The sequence below is a fragment of the Gavialis gangeticus genome, unplaced genomic scaffold, assembly GCF_001723915.1.
Source record: "Gavialis gangeticus isolate Ggan-Ray unplaced genomic scaffold, GavGan_comp1, whole genome shotgun sequence".
Classification (NCBI taxonomy): Eukaryota; Metazoa; Chordata; order Crocodylia; family Gavialidae; genus Gavialis; species Gavialis gangeticus.
Window position 1 is genome coordinate 71,653,943 of NW_017728994.1, and position 12,227 is coordinate 71,666,169.

General features: G+C 41.1%; 1 protein-coding gene across 3 annotated transcripts in view; it reads left to right on the forward strand.

Moving 5' to 3' along the window:
- The window catches only part of PTPRE (protein tyrosine phosphatase, receptor type E), a 235,412-nt gene extending 233,711 nt beyond the window's left edge, over nt 1–1,701 (forward strand). For all 3 annotated transcript variants that reach the window (XM_019502996.1, XM_019502997.1, XM_019502998.1), the window contains one exon: nt 925–1,701. In XM_019502996.1, the coding sequence (XP_019358541.1) occupies nt 925–999 (75 nt within the window). In that variant the 3' untranslated portion in view covers nt 1,000–1,701. The remainder of the gene's footprint in view (nt 1–924) is intronic.
- Nucleotides 1,702–12,227: the final 10,526 nt, after the last annotated feature.

A 12,227-nucleotide genomic window follows, 5' to 3' on the forward strand; every position in this document is an offset into this window, starting at 1 on the left:
GGTAAGGTATTTAACAATAAGGATCTTTGTCAAAAGGTGTATGTTTTACTGGCTGAAATAAATATTGTATAACTGCCTTGAACAAAAATCTCTAGTTTTATTTTTTCTAAAAAAAAAAAAAAAAAAAAAAAAAAAAGCTTTGCTGAAAGTTGTGCTTGTTATTATCCAAATGTTTTCGTTTTCTAGTGAAAGTTTGCAGTGTGCAATTTCTGGATCTGTGGCAAAACTCACAGGCCCAATATTGAGCACTTAGGTTTACTGTACAATGCCTGGAGAGAGTTAAGAGCCCCAGATGAGCATTTGTTACAGTTACTAGGGAATCACCTGCCCTAGCCAGCAGAAAATACTGAGTACAGGTTTGTCTTAAGTGCCTAAGCCCAGAAATTATATTACTCTTCAGGGAAGCATCTTCATCCACTTGGGATTTAGTCTTAAACCTTCCCTTAGTCTTAAGCACGTCAATCCATTCTTTCAAAAATGAAGCAGGATTTGGCCCTTTCTTTGCCACCTTCAAGCCGATATTAGATAATAGTGTAGGCCCACCTTCCCTTTCTTCAAACTGGATGACTTTTAATTTGAAAAAAAGTTTTCTTACAGATGACCACCACTTTCAGCCTCCCAATCCAAATTCCCCCGTTTTGCCCCAAACTGCTACCAGACTCAGTTGCACTAAAATAGCACCAGTGCAAGCAAATACAATTGTACATAAAAACCTTTTGTACAGTAACCATAAATAATAAAATGTGGATCAACGTGGCAGACGTATTTGGGTTTTTTTCATAAGCCTGCACAATTTAGAGTGTGTTGTACTTTTCCAGTTGATGTACCTAAATGTGATTATTCTAATGTAATCATAACGTACAAAGTAAATTTGAATCTCTCTCTCTCTCTCTCTCTCTCTCTCTCTCTCTCTCTCTCTTTTAGGAACAGTATGAATTCTGCTACAAAGTGGTACAAGATTTCATTGATATATTTTCTGATTATGCTAATTTTAAATGAAATTTCCTGCCTTATTTTTTTTAATTTAATAGCCAATGTATATATTTGTAAATCTTGTTAATTTATTTCATATTTGTCATTCTGATTCTTGACTCATACCATTAATGGTATTACTTTGCATTTTGTTCTCAAAGTTACATTTGCTGCATAAACTTGTAAGTTGATAAAGCAGATATCTTTTAATATTAAGTGTTCATATACAATACATCCATGTGGTATAAGATGTTATATACATCTTTGTTCTAAATAATGGTAAAATCTTCAATTTTACCTTTATTGAATGTTTTAATTAAAATATGTCAGTGATTAATTTTCCTTGGTTAGCAGTGTTTAAATTTTCCAAAGCTGTTTTATTTTCATATAGAAAACTGAATCATAGCAAATATTTTTATTTGACCTGGGACCTTCTCACATTAAAGTCAGTAGCAAAAAATTGATTTTATCAAGTCATATTCTGATACCCTTAGTCGCAGTGAGCTGCAGCTTGCTCCATGAATAGCTTCACTAGAAGCAACTACACATTTTACAGGGTAAAGTGCTATTCACTGGGTGCATCTACATGTGAAATTAAGGTGAAGCAATGAACTCTGGACCTGTCGGAGCTGGACTAGACTGCTCCTGGGTCCTCAGTTTGAGCTGGGGTAGAGCAGGCCTGGGCTGGCAGGGGACACAAGGGGTCAGCCCTAGGCTCCAGGTGGTGGCATCAAGCAGCAGAGGAGCTGGCTGGGGCATGAGGATGCTGAATCTGCAGAGCCATATGGCTAGGCAGCAGGCAAGCCACCCCATCACTGTCTACACCTTCATTTCAGTGCAGTTATTTACTCCACTGTAAGACAGTACTGTCCCTGACAGTACTATCTTATGGCAGAGTTAATTAGTTTAATGCACAAGTACAGTGATGCTTTGCTAATGAGTCTACTCCACAGTAAAGTGCACATGTAGATGCACCTACTGTGAAGATGTCAGAATTTGGCCCTTGCCATATAATAATGTACAACCCAACTTCAGCTTTAATATAAATATTGACAACAATGTGTTTTTTTTATAGTCTGTATATAGTAGGTAGTAGGGATGTATGAAACAGACCCTATTTGATTCGGATTCAGCTGAATCGGGGACAGTGATTTGATTCACTGATTCAGATCGCTGTCCCTGATTCGATTCCGCCAAATCTGAAGATTCGATGTTGATTCAGAGAACCTGTGATTCGGCCATAGACGCAGCTTTGAATGTTTTTCCTACATACCTCAAAGAACCGGGCATGGCTCGTGAACATTGTGATGCTGGGGTGGATGGAACATCCCACAGGAGCGTGCCTCCTCCTGCCCCTGTCCTGCATGCTCAGCAGTGAACCCAGAAGTGGACTGGAAGTACTTCTGGGTCCACCAGGGAGCGTGCTGCCCCCCGCCCCCCCACATCCCTGGCTCAGCGATTGGTCGTGGGGGGACCCTGAGTCCCCCCCCCCCAGACCCAGGAGTCACCAGTTGCCAAGCTGGGATGCACGGGGTGGCCCCTGGCATGCTCTCCGGCATCTGATCCACTTCCGGGTCTCCTGCTGAGCACACTGGGGAGCCCCCCATGCTTCTGTAGGACAGTCCATGTGCCCAGCATCACAGCATTCACAAGCTGCCTGCTACCTGGAGATATGTAGAAAAAACATTTAAAGCTGTGTCTATGTCCAAATCTTTCTGAATCTCTCCAAATCGATTCAGAGGGTTCCAATTCAGAGATCAGATCCCATGGCACCTTTACATGAATGTGTTAGGGGTCTTAGATATGCATCAGTGTAAATTGCTCCATTTAAGCATGGTCCATTTTATTTTGCTTTTATTTAAATGGAATGCAACTTTTTAAAATGTTCCTTTTCAAAATAAATACAGTATTTTAATTTATGGGTGACGTTTTTTCACTATTTTGAGAATCTTTTGCACATCAGAAGACTAAATTCAGCTGCAAATGTTTTTGCTACCCATGAGCTTCTGCCAACTATTTCAAGGGATTTTTTTCTTTTGTCACAAGCATATATATGTTTGATAAAATATGTTATGATGTGTATAGTTATAGGGGAGAGAAAGAGAAACTTACAATCTCTCTACTTGAACAAGCAACAAGGTAAATACAAACATCTGTTATTAAGTTTTGAGAAACATATTAATAGGGAAATGCCACTTGTATCAATAGTAAACTATTGATAGGAAGAAGCTCTTATAAACCATTCCTAAAATATCCTTTCCCCATTTAAAAATGAAGTCTTTCCTTAATCTAAAAAAGTATGTGTATATAGATATATTTTTAATGAAAATACTATTGAAAAGCCTTATTACTAAGAAAAATAAATAAAATCTTTATTATAACCCTGAACAGGATTTACTTTGGGGGTTGGAAATACACAAGGCATCTGAATGTTGAAATATTTTTAAAGCAGCTTTCCCACTCTTTAAAAGGCTTACCTAAATTTAATGAGCACAAAAATAAGTAATTTACATAAGTATCTAATATGCAATAGGTCTGTCATTTTCAATTGGTTGACTTTCTCCTGAAAACGTAAAAGCCTTATTTAAAAATAAACTGATCTCTTCACATTATTCTTGCACTATTTTGTTCCATGTTCATTTATGTCTGGAAATGAGTAAAGTCAGACTTTTAATAACACAAAGGATAAAGGTGTTCACACCTCTTCTTTTATTACATAGTGAACAGAAAAAGACTTGGGTTAAACGTTTTTAAGCACACTGTGTTGAACACTGCCGTTTACTGCTTGTTGTCTTCCCAGTAATGCACTTCTGTATATTTATTTGTACAATAATTATGCACTTAACAACTGCAGCAGTTTTGTTGCTTGACTAAACATTTGATGTGAGTTGTTATTAATGGATACATTTAAAATGAAGAAGTCTTCATTTGACTAAAGAAAAATGTTAAATAAGCTTTCAATTTTGGCATGTTTTGAAAGTATAAAATGTATCAAAATAAAAGCCATGAAATAAACTGAGTTACAAAAAGCCAGTACCATTTGTAGTACAGGGAACAACTAAGTGTGGTACAGATTTGATGCTGATAAGACACTTTATTTCATTCCTCAGTCAGGATTATTCTGTACAGTAATTCTCAAATGACTGTCCAGTCATGTTTTAAATGGATTCCTGAGGCAATCTATTCTATAGTGGCAACAGATCTCACTGTAAGGAGTTTCATGATATTCAGCCTACATTTTTATTTAACAATCCTATGTTATCTTGTTATGCCCTGTGAATGACCTGTCTGTAATGTTCCATGAATTTTTCTGGATGGTATCTTACATCAGTAATAATGCAATGAAATCTGCTGGCTCAGACTATATGTAAAGATTACCACACTGACTGCAGGGTAATTCCAAGTGGACATATGAGTCCACTGTAACAGATGCCTTTTCAAAGCACTAATAAAGCAGCAGGTTAATTATCTCTAGATGCTCAAAGTATCAGGTACTAAAACCAATAGTCTGGTTACAATTAGCTAAAATACCAAGGGATCAGGATTTTTGTGGGTAGTATCTTTTATTGAACCAACTGCATGGTTGGGATAGTCTTAGACAAGCTTTGTACCCTTTTTTGAATGCACTGCATTTGAAAGCTTGTCTAAGTCTATTCCAGCCATAAAGTTGATACAATAAAAGATATCACCCACAAAAGTCATTGCCTCTCGCATGTTTTCTGGACCATCATGGCTCCATCACTGCTAAAATAGGAAGAAATTCCTGCTGCTGTTATAAGGATTCACAGATTCATAGATTCTAGAGTCGGAAGGGACCCAATGAATCATCGTGTCCGACCCCCTGCCCCTGACAGGAAAGAGGACTGAGGTCAGATGACCCCAACCAGGTGATTGTTAAGCCTCCTCTTGAAGACCTCCAAGTTAGGTGATAGCACCACCTGTCTTGGAAGCCCATTCCAGACTCTGGCTATCCTTATTGTAAACAATTTCTTCCTAATGTCTAACCTGAAGATGTCTGAAGTATAAAAGAAATCCCCATAAAATATTTCAAAAGTCATAAATATGGCTAAACAATGACGTTTCTTGCTATAATTTAGAAAGCTTGTTTTCCATTTTTTAGTTAAATAAAGCTGTTTTGTTTAATACAACAATCTAATAGGTATATAATAAGGATTATTTCTTTCACATTTTCTATGTTGCATGGAATTGCATTAAAATGCCAAATAGTGATTAGAAAATGTACATTCTGATCTACATGCATTATTGGTCACTATGTGACTGACTTGACTGTCTATTTTTATGTGTTATGTTAGACTCCAGTTCACCAAAGTATTTAAGTACATGCTGTAAGTCCATTTCTATTCAATAAAGCATTTAATATGGACTTAGGTCTGGCTGGTTTCATTTTTCTGGAAGCATGTACTTTTAAGTGCTTTGCTGAATTGAGTCCTTAACAAAAAATGCATACTGTAATTACCAGTGTTTTTAAAAATATTTTTATGTATCCGTTTTTTAAACTTTTAAAATAAGCCTGGCCACCTGTGTGTTGAATATTTTGAAATGTTTTCTTTTCCCTAGTATCATTTTTAATGTAAAGTTACTGAAACTTTTCTGTAAAACCAAACTGTATTTAATTTGTCAAATCTTTATAAAATATGTATGTATTATACAGTTTCAGCTACTATTGATATTTTCTTTTATTACATTTATAATTTGATCTTGCTGTGTTTATAATGCCAGTGAATGTTGCTGAATTATTTGTATATGCAAATTGCAAGATCTAATACATTCTGATGCAAGAACAAAGCTTCGTTTTCATTTTCAGACTGTATTTCTTTCTTTAAATCTCTTAATTTCATTCATGTACTATAGATTCATTTAGACTAAGTATTCCAAAGGAGTTAAGAATCCATTACATAGATAAATTATTCTCCAGTAATTTTAATCTGTAGTTTTTTCAGAGTGAGAGAAATATCCTGCCTAAAGTTGTACCAGAACTTTGTATGTGTTATGCATACAAAATAACTCAAGACAGCAATTCTGAGCTAAGTCCTACAAGGCCTCTTAGGCCTTGCTACATGGTAATTTGGGGTACGTTCCTAGAGCTCTTAACACCTGGACTGTCTACACATTAATACCTGAAACTAGTTTTAAGCACTCATTAGGCATCTTAATGTTATGGAACTCCAAAGCAGGATTATCTCTGATCCATGTTACCCAGCTCATGATACACTAAGATGTAGCTACTCTAGCCTACCCCTTAGTGTAAACACCCCACCCACCCCCGTCCCCTACTGCCCCAGATTTGACCAACTGTCCCCTCTGCCCTCCCCAGTGCCCCAGATCCCTGCTCTCTGCCCCCCTGCCTCTGCTTACTTGTGGCTGTCTGCACTGTCTGTCTCAGGGGAGCAGGGAAGTGTTAATCTGCCTGCCTGGCCACCAGTGCCCTGCCTCTGGGTGGGTTCTCTGATTAGGCTCAGCCCAGAGAAGAAGCAGCAGCCTAGCAGTAGTGCTGTGGAGAGGGGAAGCGGGGGCTGTGAGAAGGCAGGCAGGTTAACCCTTCTCTGCTTGCTCCCTCAGGATATACAATGCAGGTAGCCACAAGTAAATAGTGCAGGAGGGAGCCTCAGAGAGCAGGGGGCAGTAGGGAGGCCTGGAATGGGAGGTCAGGGAGAGAAGACTTTTTACCTTTCAGTCTACCAGGCCCCTGCTGGGCTGAACATGCGACTACTCCAAACTTGAGCTAGCACTAACACAGATCAACATTTGTGTGGCTCAGTGTAATGATCCTTACTAACACTAGTCCCAGTGAAGTAGCCCATTGTGATCTGTGATGTGATTAGTACCCTCTGATCCAAGATGGGTAATGTGAGAATAAAAGGGGCCTCTGTAAGAGTATAAAATTGTTGGGCAGTGTCAGGCAGACAAACGCAAGGCCCTACAAGTGCTGGATAGAATGAGTATGAGGAAGTTATGAATGGATGTGATCTTTGAAGTGATGGAGTAGTGTGGTAGGCCCACACTTGCAGCACTGCTGCTAGCATGCCCAGCCCACCTGGGCACGCTACCGGGGGTGGGAGGTCTACTCGCCTGCCATGACTTGATGTTGTTTGAGAGTTTACCTGGAGGTGTAGTTCAGTGCTTTTCTCTGTCCTCGGGCAACTCAGCTGGTACTTCTTCTGTGCGGCTCCTCCTCCCCTACACCCCACCCCTTTCCATTCAGATGGTCCGATTTGGGCTTCATGATATCTTGGATAGGCCTTAGGTGGCACCATTTGCTCTCATGGAAGGCCTGTCCTTGCGGCTCTTAACCAAACTGTGGTTATGACTTCACCGACTGAAAAACTGGCAACTTAACAATACTAGAACTGAAAGTGCTTAAATTATGTGGGCGAGCAGGGCAACAATGCTGCCCACATCTATCACATTTTCTCAGCATTCCGATCTTTATGTGGTGTGCATTGCATGGCTCTCATGCACTCCCTTGCGGTAGGTATATCCCAGGCAAGCTGATGTTCTAAACTGGCTTGTGCCCGACCACATACTGCACTGCTTTGCGAAATGTTCTTTCATGCCTGTGTGGTCTCTGTGAGCCCAATGTCTCCTTAGGGGTAATTTTGGGTTCGCAGCCACCGCAACACATCAGCTGGAGCCACAGGGGTATCAGACAGGTTCTTTCCTCCTGCGGGTCCCACCAATCCTTCTTGGGTGGCCTTCTTCCTGTCCCAGCTGCCCTGGGTATACCTGTCAGCGAACCAATGAGGGGGTGAGATCATCATCAAGTCCACACCTTGTGACCCATCGGTTACCGCTGCCATGCTGACACTTGGTTTCTCCCTCTCAGGTGTTTAGTTGTCCATGGCATTGTCTGGTCCTGTGGGGCTTCTGCCCCTGAAAAGACTTCAGTGCTGCAGGTAAGGGTGTTCTCAGGCACCATGAAGGGATTCCAGTCGCAGAAATAATGTCCAGAGGTACGGCCAGTGCTCCCTCCTCTCTCCCCCAGAGTTCAGCTGTTGAGCTTCTCTTATCCAGGGAGCTTTTCAGCACTGGGCCAATCCATGGGCCCTCTTCTGGTCCCATGGTGGTGGCAAATCTGCCGGCAGACCAGCCACCTGGATGCCAGCGTCACAGTGAGTGGGGCGCAGGCCTGCTACAAGTAGGCATTCCAACATCAGTAGAACAGAGAGAGGAAGGAGAGAATGGGTATGAGGCTTCTCATAGAGTACAGTTGGAAGGGGCTCAAGGGTCATCCAGTTGAGCCCCCTGTAGAGATGTAGGATTCACTGCTCTAGATGCATTGTCACCTAGTTTTAAAACCTTTCTAAACATCTCTAACCTTTTCCTCTGTGCATAAAGAACCATATAGAACAACTTAACTTACCTAAGTTCCAGTTCTTGTTGAATCCTATGAATTAAAATATTTCTTTGCCAATAATGTTTGCCTCATTTTTATTGACTGCATTCCTAGTCTTCCAGACATAATCATAATTTCTGGATTAAATTAAGGAAATCAAATTTTAAAATAATAAATATTGATTGTGAAAACCAAAATTGTATGATTATGCACTTCTACTAATGTTTAATAAATGTGTTTCAGTAGCTGCTGGAGATCCAAATCATGATGAAGGCCCCAATAAGCTATACAACTATACAAAAAAAGCCCTTAATTTGTTTACAATATGAGAAACTATTTTAATATTATATTCACTTAGCTACTTATTAAAGGATGCTGAGCTGTAGAGAACATAAGACCTGGGTGTAAATTTTTCCTAATCACTGGAGAGAAGAACTCCAGAAGCCAGCATCTATATTACAATATATGTTATTTAATATCAAGTAATGAATGCTCCCTTCAGTCTAAATTTGTCTTTATGGTTTCTGGCCTGTAGGAAAGTAATAGTTGGCTTCAGATTGATGCCCATGTTTCTTTTCAAAGAACCGTATTCCTGCCCTAGTAGATGATTATATATATCTCAATCAGGTTTATAAGAATGACATTGGAGAACGAACCAAATATACTTGGTCACTTCAATCCTTCATTGTTGTATTCCTGTTAAAAACCAACATAATTGGCTAGAGGAGGATGATCTTTTCATATGAGCACCTCTCAATTGTACACAACTCCAGTATAGCTCCTGCAGTTCTTCTACTGTCATTTTTTTCTGGATGTTTACATAACATTTCACACAATGGGATCCTGATTATTTGTAGGAGTTACTGTCTGGCTAGATGCTCTGAACTGTCCATTCCCTTCGACTTCTGTTTCCTCCTCTGCCCCAGGGGATAGGATGGGGTGGAGCAGTGTGACTGCACACAGTGCCAGGGAAACCCACAGCGAAGGCACCAGAATGGCACAGCAGAGGAGCCCATGGCCAGGAAGCTGAAGTTGGGGCTGAGATACCTGTACCCGTGCACCTGCATGCATTGTGTAGTGTGGGCAGCAGGGAAGGAAACAAAAGAACATAAGTACCTTACCAGGTTAGACCTGCAATCCATCCATCCCAGTTTTTTCTCTCCAACAGTGGCAGAAATGGATGCTGTAGACTGAGAGTAGTACTGAACCAAATATCTCTAGAGTGATCTACAACCTAATTTGGTGTCCTTCCTGGCATCCACCGTTATTGGCTTAGAGATGCCAAAGGAAACCTCTCCAACTATTCTATTCAATACCCATTGTAGATCTATCGTCCATTAATTTATCCAGTCCCTTTTTTAACTCTGTTTTGCTATCTACCTCCAACACCTCCAGTGGCAATGTAGTCCATAAATTAACTACATGTTGCATAAAAAAGCACTTTCTTGTGTTGGTTTTAAACTTGTCATCTACTAATTTCACTGGGTGCTTTTGGTTCTAGTATTCTGGGACTTGGTAAACAGCAGTTCCCTGTTCACTTGGCCCACATCCTTCATTTTATAGATCTGTATAGTATCCCTCTTAGCCTTTTCCTTTCCAAATTGAAGAGTCCTAGGCTTCTTAGTCTCTCCTGTTATAGCAACAGCTTAAGGCCCCTGATTGTTTTGGTTGCCTTTCTTGGTACCTTTCCTAATCCTACTACATCCTTTTTGAGATGTGGGGACCAGAACTTCACATATTCAAGATACGGATGCACCGCAGATTTATATAGTAGCATGATGGCTCATGTTTGTATAGCCCCTATGGCATATGAACCCCGCTGGTGCAGCCCATGGAGCATGCAGCCCCAGCTGCTAAGAAGTTGGACAGCCCTGAAATAAACCAAACTATGGAAAGAAAACTTAAATGCCCAAGTCTGTTTAACCAACTCTAATAAGCATGTGCTATGTAATGTATTACATAGCACACCGATTACAAGAAAAACAGAATGTAGGCACTTAATTGACTCACATTAGTATATAATTAACACTGAACAGTCCAATCTTTCTGGGACCAGACTGGAAAATTCTGTAAAAAAAAGGCAATTGGACTAGTTGAAAGACGACTGTAGTAAAATGTCTCTCAGCGATGAATTTTGGTACCAAAGGAGTTGAGAGAAACATGTTGATTAGAGCTACTGTTTCTGCTTATTTCAAAAGATATGCTGAATGATCAACAATATGAGTGGAAAAGAAAACTTGGTTATCTGGTCCAACTATTTATTAAATGCATGAACAACATCCTCTGGAAAATATTTCTGTTCCCTAATGTGATATTGCAAGGCAGAAAAGTAAGACAAATTTTTTTCATGGCATATTAAAATTGATACTATTTATTTTGTGTATTTATGGCTCAGCTAATTAAAAATGTGCAATTTCCTTTGGCACTTTTCTGATTGTATGGTCTTCCTGACATTAAAAAAAAACAGCTTTGCATGAGAATAGACAGGCTTCTTTGTGTGGTTTCAAGAACAAGCAGGAACCTCTTCAGGGCAGGAGATACTTGATTACTATTACGTTTCTATAATATCCAGCCCAATTTGACTAAGTCCTCTAGGCAAGAGTGTAACACTAATACTAAATAATACTAGGTAATCAAACCAAAGTTGAAATGAGACATACTCTCGGAGGAGAGAGCACTGTTGTGGGATCACCGTTTGCAGGCTATCATGTTAGATGAGGGAGATTGCCAGCCATTAAGACAAAAGGAAGTATTTTACTCTTACATATAGTATTTATTTCTGAGGCTTCTTGGTGAATGATAAATACAAAATCTCAGTAAATTGAAAAAAGCCGTTAAAAAGGCCCTCTGCTAAACACAATACCCAATTCTGTGTATTCTTCTTGCTAAAAGCGGCATGAACACTGTTGTACATAGCTTGGAAAGATGGCATCTCCCAATCTGTCTTTGTAAAATAGGCAATGTGGAAAAGCTTGGAGACTGCCTTTATTCTCAAGGTTTTCATCTTACTTTTTGTATTTCAGAAACATATGATTCTGTGTTACTTCACCCATCTTGTGAGACAGCCATTTTCAACTCTCAGGGCATGTCCAGGCATGCAGGCATGTGAGCTTGCAGCAGCTCAAAAAGCAGCAGCACAAATTTGTGCTGGAGATTTGTGCCTCAGCACACATGCCTGAACATACACTTTGGTGTGGGGTAAGTTGGGCCACTTGGGGCAAACTGACCCTGCCCAGCTCCCAGATCTTCAGCCGGGGGGAACTACAGTATAAAAAGCTGCCCTGGAGAGCAGCTCAGGCTACTTGCCCTCAGGAGCTTCTGAGGCCTGGCCAGCTGGTATGTGGGGAAATGAGTCCCTGATGCCAGCTGGACCCATGTTCCCAGCTCCATATGTAAGAGCTGCATGCTGTCAGGCCATGCCCAGTCTGGTCCTGTCTCCATGGAGCTGGCCCGGCTTGACAGCACACAGGGTATGTGGAGGCAGGACCTGGCCCAGTCCAAGGGTATGCAGCTCTTGTGTGCAGTGCCAGGAGTCCAGGTGACAACAAGAGCTGGCCTGGTCCTGTTTGAGGCGTGCACCAGTGGACTGGGCCCTGGGTGGCTCTGCTAGTAGTGAGCCTTGTGGCCATGTGGCACAAGCAGTGCCACCAGGAGGCTCTGCCAGTAGTGGGCCACGAGTGCCCCAAGGGCTGCTGCTGCTGCAGGGGGGCAGAGGGGGAGGGAGCTGTGCGCCGTATGGGGGACGGGGGTGGGCAGGCTGTCCTGCTCTGGGTCCCCACCAGCACTGGCCCCGGGATATCAGCGTGGGTGCTGCGCTTCTACCCAGTTGTCACTGTACTCCCATGCACCCACTCGCTCTCACTCCCCCTGTCTGTAGCTGCCATTTCCCCGCTCTGTGTGT